The following is a 16,903-nucleotide window of genomic DNA, read 5'->3' as shown; positions in this document are numbered from 1 at the left end:
ATAATCTTGATTGAGCTTTAATCATGATACAATTTTTGAACACTATATTCTTACGGGATCATGGAGAAAGATTCTGATTGTAGGAACTGGGAAATGATTCATAGAGAAAATAGCTTTAAAACCAGTTCAGCCAGGCACATGACACTAAAATTAGTCTGAAGTTCATAAAGATTAAATTATTTTTGTTTCTTTTGGTAGGGAACAGTCTGCCTCCCTCAAATACCTCTCATGAATTCATCCATCCAAAAATGCTATGATTTTTCTTTTTGGATCCATTTGGTACTATTTCACTGGTTTCTTTTTCCTATGAGGATGATAATTAGAATTTGCAAAAATCTTTAAAACCTGCTATCCTATTACAAAATTTTTTGCTTAATTAGTTAATTTAAAAACATTCAACCTGACTTCTGATTTTGTCTATGATGGAGTAGCTGGTGCTGGATGTACCCTGTCACTGTAAGTAACTATAAAAATGGGCGAAATAAACAAACACATTTGTTCAGACGTTTGTCATTACACATATAGCACAGGCCTGGCATCCTTGAGAGTAGGAAAACATTTAAGATGAGCTCAAAGATTTCGTAGGGTATCTGATGGACACTTATGTTATTAGGGAGACCACCTCAGGGATTATGTAGATGCCTGATCACTGCACTGTACAGGTGAAGCTGAAACTGAATAATAATGAATGTCAAATATAATTTTGTGTGTGTGTGTGTGTGTGTGTGTGTGTGTGTGTGTGTATGTGTGTGTATGGTCACAGGATGTGGAGTACAGCATAAGGAATAGAGTTAGTGGAACTATAGCAGCTGTGTATGATGTCAGAGGGGTAGTAGATTGGGGGAGTGGGATTATCACTTTGTGAGAGGTATAAATGTCTAACTGTTACATTGTTTTGTACACCTGAAACTTAAAAAATAAAAAAAAAGCTAATATTCATCTCATTACTCTGGCTGTGATCAATATTTTTGTTGAGGCACAAAGGAGGTGGGGGCCGGGCATATCACAGTGGTCCTGCTGAGCCAAGGAGGTTGAGATCAGAATTCAGAACTGCTGAAACAGCTGGAATTTGTGGGACATGGTCCTGAAAAGGAGCAACTCTTGGGGTAGGGACAGTAGTCTTTGTGAGGGTTCCCTGTGGGTCATCTGCCAAGGGCAGAGCTGCATATGTGCAGTGTCAGACTCCATGAGCCCTAGCAGAAAGCAGGTGTTACCAGTAGCAGAAGAGACGTTACACAGTTGTCTGAGACTTTCGAGTGTTGGCCCAGTGAGAGAAGGTTTACACCCGCATCACAGGTGTTCAGTAATTATTGTACAAATGAATGACAGCAGTGGTATAGAAATTTCAGGGTTTGTCTCTACCCGATTATAATTATTCACATATTTTAATCAAATCATTTCTATAAAGTGTATATTTTATCATTAGATAATATTGATTGCAATTTAATTTTAAGAAGTTCTGACCTACCAAAATATTCCCCTGTAAAATTAACTACATGCAGGTTTAAAATGTTTACTTGTATCAGAAAAATAAATTACATGAAATTGCTTGACACTGGCAAATAATTGCTTAATTTGGTATAAGTAGTTCTTAGTATCATTATGTTAAATATTTCTCTTGGAATTGGTTTGTACCAGTGACGTGTTTCTCTTGTTTCAATATGTGAAATATTGCAATGAGTATAGTACTGGTACTTGGCACTTCTGTTAATTTGATATATGCCATTACAGTAAGTTTTTAAGGTAAGATTGGGTGAATGATTTTTCTCTCTGTTGAAGTACTGACTTCATGCATTGAAATTTTCTATGCTAATCCATTTGCCATTTGTTGGTAAGCTTGTGACTATAATCTTTTCTTCTACATTCTTACTTATTAAGGGTGCTAATAATGATTGCAGGGCATGTGACTGAATAAAATTCAACAATATACCAAATATTTATTATATTCAAGGAACTGTTCTAAGCTTTGGGAAGTAAAAGTGATTCAGCTTATGCTCTCTTTATGAGGATAATTATATCCCTAAATGTTTATAATTTAAAGTTAATATGTATACCAAAAAGGAAATATAATGCAAATACTGTTACATTTTGTGAGAGGATGTTTAATTCCAGCTACAGAGAATTTAGGAACTTTTCGCAGAGAAGGGAAATTTCTTAGGGTGCTTGAAAAATAAGTAAATTTTAGAGGGTGTACAGGACTTGATAGAATGTGAGACAGAGATCGTGACAGCAAGGATAGAAGCCGGCGAGTACAGATGTGTGTATGGATTGACCCACTGTCAGGCCTGGCCATATGGTAAGAGTACAGAGTCGGAAAAGTGGTTTATGGTGGAATGCGAGGATGATTATGACAGGTTAAAACTAAGTTATTGAAGGTTTTGAATATCAAAATAATAGTTTGGATTTTGCATTTATGTGGAATTATCAAAAAATTTGCAGAAGGAGAATTGGTTGATTTTATGTATTTAGATTTCTAGAAAAGTTTGGAAATGTAGATGTTAGGTCTGAATGGCTTTTTTAATGAGCTGAGATGGATTATTTAATCATTTTGAAGGAAAAATGTACAGTGTTCAGGTGGCAACATTCTTTTAATTATATATCAGGCAATATGATTCATTGGATATTGCAGTGTCATTACCATTTTAATATCAGTAACACTTGTCACATAGTGATTCTGGGGAGAGCAATAGGTATTGTCATGTATATGTTATTACACAAATTCAGTGGGAAAATGGCTATGTTTTTGACACTGGTGTCGTTTTCAGACATTAGGATTAGAAAATAACATGCTTTTGCTCTTGTAGCAATTAGATAAACCGCTTTTTTGGTGATTAGCATTCTAGTTAACAATGCTTTAACTTTCTTCACAGATATCTGCATTCCACTATCATAAGTGCAATATGCCATTACCATAAAATTTAGGGTAAATGTTTTATGAGTAACATTTATGAAAAAATTTTAACATGGGAAAATGTGTAATATTAACTAGAAAAGGAAGCTGTAATAATAGCAGCTACCATTTTGAGTAGCTTTTAAAGAACCAGGTATTGTTCAAAGTGCTTTATTTATATTATGTGTTAGTTGTATAACAGATGAGAAATAAATAACTTGTAGATTGGTACACATCTAGGTCATAGATTTGGGGTTAATACTCAAGTCTAACTTGTTTTACAGTTAAGGCTTTTAACTATTGTACTGTACAGAACTGACAATGCCATAGTTTTTTTTTTAATGCATTTTTCTAGTTTTACTGAGATATAATTACACATAACATTGTATTAGTTAAAGGAATACAAGATCTAGTGATTCAGTAAATGTATCTATTATGAAATGATTACCACAATAAGGTTAGTTAACTCATCCATCACCTCACAGTTATAATTTAGTGTGTTTGAGAACTGTTAAAATCTACTGTTTTAGCAATTTTCAAATATTAATACAGTATTGTTAACTGTCATCAATATGCTGTACATTGTATCCCCAGAACTTGTTTTCACTGTAAGTTTCTGATCTTTGACCACCATCACCCATTTTGCATACCCTCCACCCCTACCCCTGGCAAACCCCAATCTGTGGTCTGTTTCTGTGCGTTTGGGTTTTAGTTTGTTTGTTTGTTTTGAGTCCACACTTAGTGAGATCATAAGACATTTGTCTTTCTCTGCATGACATATTTCACTTAGCATAATGCCTTCGATGTCCATCCATATTGTTGCAAATGGCAAGCTTTCATTCTTTTTTATGGCTGAGTAATATACCATTTTGTGTGTGTGTGTGTGTGTGTGTGTGTGTACGTTTGTACACCACATTGTCTTTATCTTATTTGTTCATGGACACTTAGGTTGTTTCTATATTTTGGCTATTGAAAATAGTGCTACAGTGAACAGAGGGGTGCATGTACGAGTGTCTTTTCTCATTTGTGTTTTCATTTTCTTCTGGTAAGTACTCAGAAGTGGAATTGCTGGATCATATGGTAGTTCTGTTTTTAATTTTTTGAGGAACCGTCATACTAGTTCCCATTGTGGCTATACCAATTTACATTCCCACCAAACAGTGCACAAGGCTTCCCTTTTCTTCACATTCTCCCCAACACGTGTTATTTCTTGTCTTTTTCTAATAGCCATTCTAATAAGTCTGAGTTGATATTTCATTGTGGTTTTAATTTGCGTTTCCCTGATGACTAGTGATATTAAGCACCTTTTCATGTACCTGCTGGCTATTTGTATGTCTTCTTTGAAAACATGTCTATTAAGATCCCCTGCCCATTTTGCAGATAGATTGTTTGGTTTTTTTGGCAACTGAATTGTATGAGTTTTTTAAAATATATTTTGGCTATTAATCCCTTATCAAATACACTATTTGCAAATATTTTCTCCTACTCAGTAGGTTACCATTTCATTTTGTTGATTTCTTTTGCTGCGTGCAAAAGCTTTTTAGTTTGATGTAGCCTTGTTTATTTTTGCTTTTGTTGTTGCCTTTGCTTTTGATTTCGAATCCCCAGTCCCCCCAAAAAAATCCTTAATTTATGATAGATGCATTGCTCTAAATTAAATCCTTAATCCTGTATCTAGAGCATGCATTGCTCTTCCTCCAGTTTTTAGTCCCATCATTTACACATTGCTTCTCCTAGTATAGTGCCATCAACATACTCTTAAGAAGGCAACTCACATATTCTTGATTAAACTCCAACTTGCCCGTGGCTCCAACTCCTTTTTTCTCTTCCTTATTTGGTCTGTTTTTCCAGTGTCTCAATGTCCTGTATTCTCTTCCCCAAATCCCTCAGTTGTATACTTTTATTTCTACAAATTAATTCATATGTTTTACTTCATCAAAATAATTCTGCTTTTCATCAATGCTTCGCAACATAAGTCACAAATCTAACATTTTTGTGAAATTTTGCTTTTAAAATCATTGGGTTAGAAGCACAAATACTGTACATTTTGAGCATTGATGATCTTACTGAAATCTGTCAAAATACATTTGTGATCGATTTTACTGAAATAAATACATATTTATTGTACAGTACCAAAGCAACCAGTGAAGAAGGCAATTAGTTGAGTTTTGTATCGCCAGTGTTACTACCTAGTATATTTAAGTCATAATTTTATTTAAATACATATTTTTAAAAAGTCTTTTGTTTTCAATTTTTCATTGTAATTATCATCTATTCCTTAGTACATTAGCGAATGAAATAAAATTTTCATTTTAAATGAGGACATATTTTGAACTGACTTCTAGCTTGGGATGTGTGAATCTGTGAGTTAAGAAAATATGAAAGTTTGAAATTTGAAGGTGAGAGATAAATGTTCTAGATTGCATTTGAGAGAAGAGCGAAAGGTCTGATCCAAGGTAGTTCAATTGTTAGTTAATTTGTAATATTGAAGTATGTAAACATACTTACATTTCAAAGATAGGAAGTACCATCCAAAGCCACATATATACACATTTTTAATTAATCCATGCTGCTCTTGTCTTGGCACATGCCTTATGACTAATGGTTTGCATCAGGTTCAAGTTAGAGAGGCTCTCTAGATACTCATCCAGAAGTAGAAAACTGGCTAAATTCAGCCTGACATGTTTGGTCTGCACAGTGTTTTTAAATGTTTGATTGAATTAGAAATTAGATGACTTTACATAAAAATCCAGATTTGATGTTTCTCTTGAAAATTATGAAAGAACTGCCAACAGGAATTGACTTGAACTGAGCAGCAGGGTTCACTTTTAGACAAGACATGCACGCTCTAGTTTGAAGACGTTCCCACCTGGCACACTTCACTTGTAGGTATATCTATTTTCCTCCAGTAAGAACTGGAGTTTGGAATATTTGGTTTAATATTATTATAACATTAGAGTAAGCAAATGGAGCCACATCAGGTAAATTATTTCTTTAACCTTAACTAAGTGTCATGAGATAATTAGTGGCAGAACCTAGATTACCGGTATAATCCAGGTCACTTCACTGTCAATCCATTAACACTGACTATAAACTAGAAGGCTTGGCATTTTGTCCTGGCTCCATCCCTCCTGGCTCTTACTGTCTAACATTTGATTTGCATAGTTGCAAGTTGAAAATAATAATATTAATATTGTATGATTTTTGAAAAGGTTACATATAATTTGTTATTGTCAGGTTCTTATCTGCAGAGAAATTTTAAACATTTCTAACAATAGCTTTCTTATTACGACTGGTACAACTTTACTTTTATTTAAAGTGGTGACGTGTTTTAATAAACTTATTTGGGTTTAACATGGCTATTGTGATACTTTTGTGGAGTCCCATTGGTATTCAGTATGTTGATTACTTTCTTTAGTAAAAACATATTTTTGCATATAAACATTTTTCATAGTCTCAATAATAGTCATTTTTATATATAATTAATTCATGTGCCAGACTGTGTGTGTGTGCGCACACTTTTGAAAGTATTAACAAGAAAAACTTACTTTCTCGACTATTAAAGTAAAATTTGATTTACATTTAATATCATCTGCCCTTATGTATTTCTAATAAAATCATTTTGTAAATAATCGAAAACAATAAAAATGCAAATACAAAGATCTAAGTATTTATTAGCATAATAAAATTTAACTCTCATAGAACTGAAATGACAGTAACAAATAATATAATAAAACAATTAATGTCTGACACATAGAAGGGTCACAAGTTTTTATTACCGTGTTTCCCCGAAAATAAGACCGGGTCTTATATTAATTTTTGCTCCCAAAGACATATTAGGGCTTATGTTCAGGAGATGTCATCCTGAAAAATCTGCTAGCGCTTGTTTTCCGGTTAGGTCTTATTTTCGGGGAAACACGGTATGTTAAATTTTTCTCTGCTTTAAAACTTATTGTGTCACATTTAAATTGAGTCTTTAATTATGTTTTATTTTTTCAGAGCACCTTCAAGTTTAAATCTGAGAGTGACATTCATTTGGCAGAACATCATAAACAGGTTCTGTATGATGGAAAACTTGCAAGTAGTATTGCATTTACATACAACGCCAAGGCCACTGATGCTCAGCTGTGCCTGGAATCCTCACCAAAGGAAAACGCATCGATTTTCGTGCATTCCCCACATGCTCTGATGCTTCAGGTGGGTGAATAGTAGCTTAGTGTTCATGTTCTCATCAGCATTAACAGTATCTTTAATTTACCTATTAAACATTGCTCCTTTATAAATCCACAGTTGCTGGGTTTGTTTGTTTGTTTGTTTTCTTGGTTGTTAGTTCTTTGATGTTTACTGCGTTCTACCTTTTTTTGGGCCGTGTACTTTACCATTGACTTGTCTCCTTAGTAGGATTTCTGTCATTTCTGTTTTCTTGTATATTCTATAGCCTTTGAAATAAAATCAACTAATTAGCTGAATTAGTTGTTGATGTAGAAACATACTTTGGTTGAAGAACCTATTAGTATAACTCCGTAACATAAAATTACCTGGGTATCTTTAAATCCATTAGAGGTATTTCTTATTTTAAAATATCTTTCTGATCTGTAGCTTCATATTGTCAGTATAAAAATCTTTCAACTTAAGGTTTCAAATTTGAAATTTTTATTTTATAGGTGTATCAAAAATTGTATAATTGAGGGTTTTTAAAATGTCTAATGTTATTTAATTGTTCTACAAAGTTATTTGTAGCAAGGAAACAGTGATAACATTACACTTAGATATGTAACAAACATTTTTGTTTTTGAACATAGGATGTGAAAGCTATAGTGACACATTCAATTCATAGTGCAATTCATTCAATTGGAGGGATTCAAGTGCTTTTCCCACTTTTTGCCCAACTGGACAATCGGCAGCTCAACGACAGTCAAGTGGAAACAAGTGTCTGGTAAGTTTTCTTTGTGTATTTTCATGTATTTTTTACATGCTTAGTTTATGCCTTATATACTTGGTGCTGTGTAAATGTATTATAGTATTTGTTTTTTATTCTTCAAGTGCTAATAAAAGTTTCTTTGGGATCAGGGCAGATTGTATTTACACAATATAAACAAACCTGACACTGAGATTCTTATAACCATAAAGGAGTAACTTCTTTAATAATACATAAAAAATCCCTTACCAAATGTAGTATAGTGATTTAATATGAATTTGAGGAGAAATCTTAGCCCTGACCTTATCCTTTGCAAATGCTCATGGTTTAAATTGTCCATGAAATCCTGTCAGGTTAAACAGCATTACTAGGATAGCGTTTATTCTGAAGAATAATATTTAATATCAGTTACATCATTTATATCTTAAATATCGATATTTTTTGTAATGTTATTATAATAGACTAGCACAATATTAATTGACATTAGCTTTTCTTTATATACGGTTCATGATTGAGAACCCAGAGCTAAATAGTAGCATATCTGTGTTTATATAAAAATTCACTATCTTCTAATTAGATTGATTTCATGTGCAATTTTTGTAGGTTCCCTCCTTTTTATTAAAAAGATCTCATGCATCAAACTGATTTAATTTTATATCTTAGAATCATAAATGTAAGAAGTTAAATGTGAATTTAACAGCTATTTTGACTGTCTATTGCTATGTTTGGAGAATTTAAAAGAAAAGTTATATAGATAAACATTAATTTCTACATCAAAAATAATTCAGGAATTTTTCTTTATTATGATCACATATCTATGAGCTCCTTCATGGTCATCCAATTTTGAATTGATGAAAAAACTAGTGAATAAAGCTAAGATGGGAAAAAATTAAAGTCCATTGAAATGTAACATGATTTTCTCATATTATCTAAATTAGTTATTAACAAAATTCTATTTTAGTATTGCTATTAATATTCCCCTATATTGGGACTGTCTTTATATGAAATATAAATGTGACCGATACATTTACAAATTTCAGTTCCCATCCATGGGTCATGCTTTATTTCATGTAAATATAGTATAAAGTTTGAAGTTTTAAAGTGAAAAGTTTTGAAGTGAAACGGAATCCTGAGATCATGACCTGCTGTGATACTACTTTGCTATGAGATACCAAATAATGTCATTGATAGATCAGCCTATTGGAAAAATGAAACTTTAAATTCCATTTCTGAATTTAAATTAAAATTGTTTTGTCTTTATCATCTACATGACCCAGTACATATTATGATGAGTAATTAAAAACCTAGTAAGTGCTATGAAAAGAAGTTGGATATGAAGTATCCAGTAGAAAACCCCATGTGTAATTTAAAGATTCCTTATGAAGTAACATTAAGTCCATAATTATTTTAACCTGAAATGGAATTTTTTGCTTTGTGAAAAAAATTAGAAAGATTATGTAGTTTGAAATGTTATAACTAAAATTATCCACAATAATTTATATCATCATGAATAGTTATTATGAAATCTTAGTGCTAAAATTATATTTAACAGGTTATCTGGTCCATTCATCCAAGGCACATGGTTATTTTTCATTGCCTGTTTTCAAAATTCATTTTAGTGTTTATATCATATTTTGGTATTTAACTTGTATTTATTTTATTGTGATAAAAGACAGTGTTCAGGGGTCAGCATTCTGATTTTCATTTTAATTTGTTTTTAGTTCTGTTATATCATTCATCTTAATTTTCCTGTATTAAATAACTTCAACTTTTTCAGTGATATATAAGTTCTTAGCATATAGCCAATAGAAAACATATAATAAAAAAGGTATCACTCTCTTCTTTCATGATACTACACACCCAATTCTAAGCCACCTTGTGATTCAGTTACATGCTATTTTGAATTATTTACGACTTTTTCATTAATTGTGTCAAAGCCCTTTATGTCTGAGGTTCACTTGTTAGTGGACAATTGTATCAGTAATACACTCTTTTGTTTAAAGATTTGTAGGGAATATTGGAGACAAGTGTGTACATCAGTGATGGTCTTTTGGTTTTTAAAATGTTAAAGACAAGTTGTTAAATGGTATTGCTCCCTCTGTTTGAAGAACACAGATTCTTAGTTAGCTACAGGGCAAGGATTGATAGAATTTCTTGTTTTCTGGGTGTATCATAAATTCACATAGATGAATGAGACCTTGAAATAGGATATGTCATCTTATTTTTAGTCTGTAGTAAGTTGTTCTAGAGGAGTGAGAATCTATTTGAAGTTTCTAAATTTTCCAAATTTGATTTATTGTTTTTTGAAGATCTGTTTGCATAATAAATATATGCCAAAATTGCAGTTTATCTAATTCTTAATTAATTTTTGGAGAAATTGATCTAAGCTCTAAAATAAATTACTTCTCTGCCTTCTGTGTTTCAGCCGAAGCATGTTAATTTCCATGTACTTCGCTGCCCTCAGTAGTCTCTTTCTATGAAACTTTTTGCTGTTTCTGTAATACTTAACTTCTGTTGGTACTATCATACATTGCTATAAACCTTGATGAGTTTTACTGTATATAGGGGGCTTAATATTAAAATAATTTGTTGAAGGAATAATCTTATTTTCTGGAGGCTTTAAAAATAGACTTTATTTGTGCAAGAGAATTTTTGTGCCTTTGTTTATCATGAAGGCTATGTATTGCAGTTGTTTATATGTGGGCAGATGGGTTCCAATCCCAAGTTTACTATTTATTATTAGTGCAACTCTGAGTGTGTTAACTTTTTTGTGCTTCAGTTTCCACCGTTATAAAGTAGGAATAATAATAGTTTACAGGATTATTTAGATTAAATGCAATAAAATAGATTGACATAGTAAGCACTCAGTACCTGTTGTTTTTGTTATTATGATGACAATGTGCTAGGTGATCTACAATGTTATCACTGATACTATAGTTTTATACTAAAATATTACAGTTATCAATCTTAGGAATTGATTGTTATAATAGGGACCATATTACTTTATATTTGAATTTCTTTTAACCAATGATGTTACTTATAACTGAGGATTACTTAAGTAAGTAGGACTTAGATTTTCAGTTGTAGAAATATTTGTCCATTTTCTACATAGAGAGGCTTAAAATTGAGGAATGTGTTAAACTCAAGTTTTGAACCAAGTCAAACAAACAAAACCAAATCAAACAAGCTTAGATGGGTTTAAGATGATTTTTCTTTAGCTGGTTTTTGGATTTTGTATAGCTGCCCCCTTACTATAAATCTCGAAATAACAATTACTTCCCCTCTTGGTTTATAACATGTATTCTATCATGGCACAAAAAATTAACCAACAGAGGATCAGATAAATATTATTAAACTGAGATAAGTAGCTTGTGGCAACACATACAGTACTCTTGATATGGTCTATTGAGTAAATAAATTAGGCCAATATGTAGTTATCGTTGTGATTTTATTTTGTACATGATTCTCAAGCAGGGAATCACCTTGAGTAATTCTAACAAGTGATCAAAGCTATTTGGATATTTTTTTCATTTCTCGGGGGCTAGTACTATTTATAATGGACTGGTCAATTCCACTTAATCCAGTGAATATTGAGAGGAATAACTACACAAATTGCCTTTGACTAGATATTTAATAAATATTTATTTAATGACTAAAAGAATGAGCAAATATTATTAAATTATTTCAAGAAGTATAACTTCCATCTTGAAGTAATCATGTGTTTTGTATTTTGTGTCTAGGAATGACTCAGTAAATTAGAAATTTCATTTTCCTTTGATTTGGACGATCATATACCTTGACTGTAAATGACATGTCCTCCTCTAATTTGGCCTACTAAAGAAATGTTCTTTTTAAGAACATAAGTTATTAAATACTATGGGTGATAACAAAACAAAATATATCTTCCTTATTGTGTGACTTTGGAAGAAATTTGCTTTAAAAAAATACATGTTTCCTGGCACAATGTATAAATAGGCTTTTGTATGTCAAACAATTAAAAATACATGAAGAATAGTTCTCATTAGAGAGTGTGATGTGATAAGCAGGCCTTCTTTGGGTTTCATATTTAACTGGAACTTGTGTTCTATCACGTACTATCTGGGGATGTCCAAGGGTGTGTAGTAGTAGCACGTGGTGTTTACTGAGTACTTACTATGTGCCAGTCACTGTTGATAATTGTATTATCTCATCTAATCATGTTCTGCTGATGAGGGTCAGAAAAATGAAGTAACTCGTTCAAGATCACAGAGACTTAAGTAACGGATTAGAACCAAGGTTCTAATCCTGAAAGCCTGACTCCAGAGCCCTCACTGGAAACCACTGTGGACAGCTCTGAGAATTAATTTTGCCAGCTGTGGAATGATTTTAATCATGCCAATTTTATTTGATTGTATATGCATTAAAATAAGATTGTATATGTAAAGTGTCATAGTGTCTGGTACATAGTAGGGATTTTAATGAGTTTTTTTTTTCTTTCCTCAGTAATTATTGCTAATCTATTGATGTGATGCAATTTTGTATTACTAAAATTTATTTTAATGCTATTATAACGTTGATAAATATGAATTTCAAGTGATAATTACAATGAATCCTTGTAAGCACATAAATATTTTTCTCAGAAAGTGTTCTTTTTTTTAAATTATGATGCAGGTCGTTTGCTAGACTGTCTGATAAAATATAAGGTATAAAAAATTAGAGAACCCCATAAAACATTTATGTCAATGATTCTATTAAGAATCCTCTTGTGCTATGAATATTTATGATTCATTAATTTGTTTAGTGAACTTAAACCAAGATTTTTTTCTTAAAAACAATCTAGCTAACCAGTTATTACAGTAATTACCTTGAATTTTTTAGGCCCCTTAATAATAAAGCGGCTTTCTTAATAATTAAAAGTTTCATTGTAAAGTTCTGATTAGCAATGCTGTCATATGTAAACCAACAAAATTACCTGGAAATTTTAGCCTTTCAGTGTCTAATTACTTAGACCAGATTTCTTCCTGTACTTCAAAGTGACATAAAATCCTTTGTCTGACCTTGTTTCCTAATTTTTTGTTCAAGGAAAAGTGCCTATTGTACATATAATGTTACAATTTTGTTAATATTTTTAACTCAACTGACGTAAAAGAAATGAAACGTGATTATTTTCAATTGGCAAAAGAAGTGAAATCAATACTTGTTTATAATGATTGTCTCTCTTGGGTAAATTGTTGTTCATATATATAGAATAGAATTATTATTTCATTTTCCAAAAGTATCTCAATATATTTGAATATGTACTTGTAGAATCATTACTTTTATTTTCTTCATATTTTTCAAAAATACACATCTGTTACTTCTCTATATCTATATTTGCCAGTCTGCCTTTTTTGTAAAGATTATTAAATTAGTAATGAAAATATTCTTTGAAGTGAAACAGACACAAAAAGTGCTTTAGCAATACATATACTACTACTATATTAGAGGAGAAAAACCAAATTATAATATGTATAGTGAAATTTAATGAGAGTAAAATGGAACTTATATTGAATTCACTGTGCAAATTAATTTGTAAGGTGTATAAAATAAAAGACATTAACTATTCTGCCTGAAACAGGGAAATTTTAATGTGATGTTCTACTGATTTTTTCTTCGTTGGCAGGTAAATCCTTTTTACTCAAAGGAGCCTACCTGCACAAAGATATCTAGTAATAAAGTTTATAATACATCTAGCAATTTTAAGTGTTTTTCATAATAGGCAATTGCTTTTGCTTTTCTACAGTAATTCTTCCATAAAACGTTTCCTTTAAATTTAGTGAAATCCAATTTTAATGCTACATTACTTTGTGCTGTTTCAGGTTACTACACATAATTTTGCCCCTTAAACACTTCTGGTTTATCTTTGACCAAAAAAAGGAAGAAAAGGGACACATCTTTAACAAACTTGCCTTAATTTTCTTCTAGTTTGCATCTCCACATCTGCTTGTCCTTCAATATTTCCACCATATCTTGAAACCGAGGGTATTGTTATTTTATTCATGGAATAGCATTTATTTTAACTTTTCTATACCTTTACGTTCCTTTTGAAAATAATTATGGTAAATTGTTTCATTTATACTGATTTTATGGTAGTCATAGTATAAAAATAAAATTAACATTATTTACTTTTACAAGGAATAGTGTCATATGCCTGAATATTTACAATTCATCCTCAAAAGCTCAGGATATTTCTGATGGAATGTGAGTGTGATACTAAGAGTTCTGAAATGTTTAGGCTCTTTTCCCTTTCTCTCTTCTGGATGTGACGACCAGTATGCGCAGCAAGTGAAACCTTTAAGAAAAGAATTCATAGAGCGTCATCAGGAGATTCTAGTTAATTTAGTGTTACAATTTTATTGGCTTTTAATTTGTTTCTAGGAGCATGGTTTTATTAGCTAGGCTGACAACTTCCAAAGCTTTTTCACTCGCTGCCTTCTAGTTAGGCTTATATACCCAAATCATGTGTAACTTATCCTCCTCTGCACAGTTTCTGTTGTTTTAAACATTCTTTTTATTTTTCAATTTAAAAATTATTTTTATTTTCGTTAAAAAACTTTATTTTTTAGAGCAGTTTCATGTTTACAATAAAAATTTACAGAGATTTTCCATATTCTCCCTCTTCCCACACATACATACACTCCCCGTTATCACTCACCAGAGTTGTACTTTTTTTTGGTTTGTTTTACAAAGGATACATCTAAATTGATACATCATAGTCACCCAAAGTCCATAGTTTATCCTAGAGTTCACTCTTGTTGTACATTCTGTGGGTTTGAACAAAAGTCTAATTATATGTACTGATCATTACAATAGCAAATATTTTCACTACCCTAAAAATCCGCTGTGCTTTCCTCTGCACCCCAGACCCCCGAATTACTGATGTTTGTGTTGTTCCCATATCTTTGCCTTTTCCAGAATGTCATATAGTTGAAATCATACAGTGTGTGACCTTTTCAGATTGGCTTCTTTCACTTAGTAATATGCAATTAAGATTCTTTCATGTCTTTTCATGTCTTCATAGCTCATTTCTATTTAGCACTGAGTAACATTCCATTGTTGGATGTACCGCAGTTTATTTATCCACTAACCTACTGAAGGACATCTTGGTTGCTTCCAGGTTTGGGTAGTTAGGAATAAAGCTGCTGTAAACATTTGTATGCAGGTTTTGTGTGGATGTACACGTAAGTTTTCAGCTCCTTTGGGTACATACGAGGGAGCATGATTGCTAGATCATATGGTGAAAGATGTTTAGTTTTGCAAGAAACCTTCACACTGTCTTCCAAAGTGTCTGTACTATTTTGCATTCTCACCAAAGATTAATGAGAATTCCTGTTTCTCAACATCCTCACTAGCATTTGGTTTTGTCAGTGTTCTGGAATTTGTTCATTCTAGTGGGTGTGTCGTTGTTTATCATTTTAATTTTCATTTTAATGATGACATAAAACGTAAGATACTTTTTCATATCCTTACTTGTCATCTGTATATCTTTTTTGTTAATGTCTGTGGTACATGTGGTGCATTTTTTAGTTGGGGTATTTGTTTTCTTATTGTTGAGTTTTAAGAATTCTTTGTATATTTTATATAACAGTTCTTTATCAGATGTATCTTTTGCAAATATTTTCTCCCAGTCTGTAGCTTACCCTTTAAGCCTCTTGGTATTGTCTTTCTCAGATCATTACTTTTTAATTTTAATGAAGTCTAGCTTACCAATTATTTTATATATCATGTTTTTGGTGTTGTATCTAAAAAGTCTTCGCTATAGTCAAAGTCATGTAGGTTTTCTCTTGTTATCTTCTAGTTTTTAGTTTTGCATTTACATGTAGGTCTGTGATTCATTTTGAGTAAGTTTTTGTAAAGAGTCTATGTACTGTTTCTAGATTCACTTTTTTATATGGTTGTCCATTTGTTCCAGCACCATTTGTTGAAGAGACTATCTTTGCTCCATTAACTGTCTTTGTTCATTTGTCAAAGATCAGTTGACTATATTTATAAGTGTTTATTTCTAGGCTTTCTATTCTGTTCCATTGATCTGTCTATTCTTTCACCAATACCACACTATCTTGGTTACTATAACTTTATAATAGTTTTTGAAGTTGATAGCATCAGTCATCCAGCTTAGTTCTCCTTCAATATTGTGTTGGCTATTCTGAGGTTTTTGCATCTCCGTTAAACTTTAGAATCAGTTTGTCAATGCTGATAAAATAACTTACTGGGATTTGATTGGTATTGCAACAAATCTATAGATCATGTTGGGAAGAACTGACATCTTGACAATATTTAACCCTACTATCCATGAACATGGAATATCTCTTCATTTATTTAGTTCATCTTTGATTTCATTATTGAGGGTTTTGTAGTTCTCCTCATAGGTCTTGCGTATATTTTGTTAGATTTTTAACTAAGTATTTCATTTTTGGTGTGCTTAATGTAATTAGTATTGTGTTTTAACTTCAAATTCCACTTGTCCATTGTTGGTATATAAGAAAGCAATTGAGTGTTTTATATTAACCTTGTACCTGTAAACTTGCTATAAAATATTTAGTTCCAGGAGCTTTTCATTGATTCTTTCAGATTTTCTACATAGACAATTGTGTCATCTGTAAACAAAGAATCTTATGTCTTCTTATCCAATCTGTAGATAGATGTTTTGTTTCTTTTTCTTGTCGTACTGATTTAGCGAGGACTTCTTTTTAGTACAGTGTCATAAAGGAGTGGTGAGAGGGGACATCCTTGCCTTGTATCAGATTGTAGTGGTAAAGCTTGGAGTTTTTCATCAAGGATGATGTTAGCTGTAGAGAAAGTTTCTCTCTGTTCTTAGTTTACTGAGAGTTTTTTCCATGAATGTTTGCTGGATTGGGTCAAATGCTTTTTCTGCACCTGCTGATATGAGCATGTTAATGTGATGGATTTTTTTAGCCTGTTGATGTGATGGATTGAATCAATTGACTTTTGAATCTTGAGACAGCCTTGCATACCTTGGATATATCCCACTTGGTTTAATTCTGTTTATACTTTCTTTGATTCAATTTGCTAATATTTTGTTGAGGATCTTAGCATGTATGTTCATGGAAGATATT

The 16,903-nt window shown here is 31.8% G+C and overlaps 1 protein-coding gene across 1 annotated transcript in view; it reads left to right on the top strand.

Moving 5' to 3' along the window:
* Positions 1-16,903, top strand: part of NBEA (neurobeachin) — a 658,659-nt gene that overhangs the window by 108,162 nt on the left and 533,594 nt on the right. Inside the window, 2 exon segments of the mRNA XM_033103847.1 lie at positions 6,890-7,087; positions 7,693-7,826. Coding sequence (XP_032959738.1) covers positions 6,890-7,087; positions 7,693-7,826 — 332 coding nt within the window.

Source organism: Rhinolophus ferrumequinum, chromosome 4 (genome assembly GCF_004115265.2).
Source record: "Rhinolophus ferrumequinum isolate MPI-CBG mRhiFer1 chromosome 4, mRhiFer1_v1.p, whole genome shotgun sequence".
Taxonomy (NCBI): domain Eukaryota; kingdom Metazoa; phylum Chordata; class Mammalia; order Chiroptera; family Rhinolophidae; genus Rhinolophus; species Rhinolophus ferrumequinum.
Note: the sequence above shows the minus strand (reverse complement) of the source record. Positions and strands in the feature narration are given on the sequence as shown.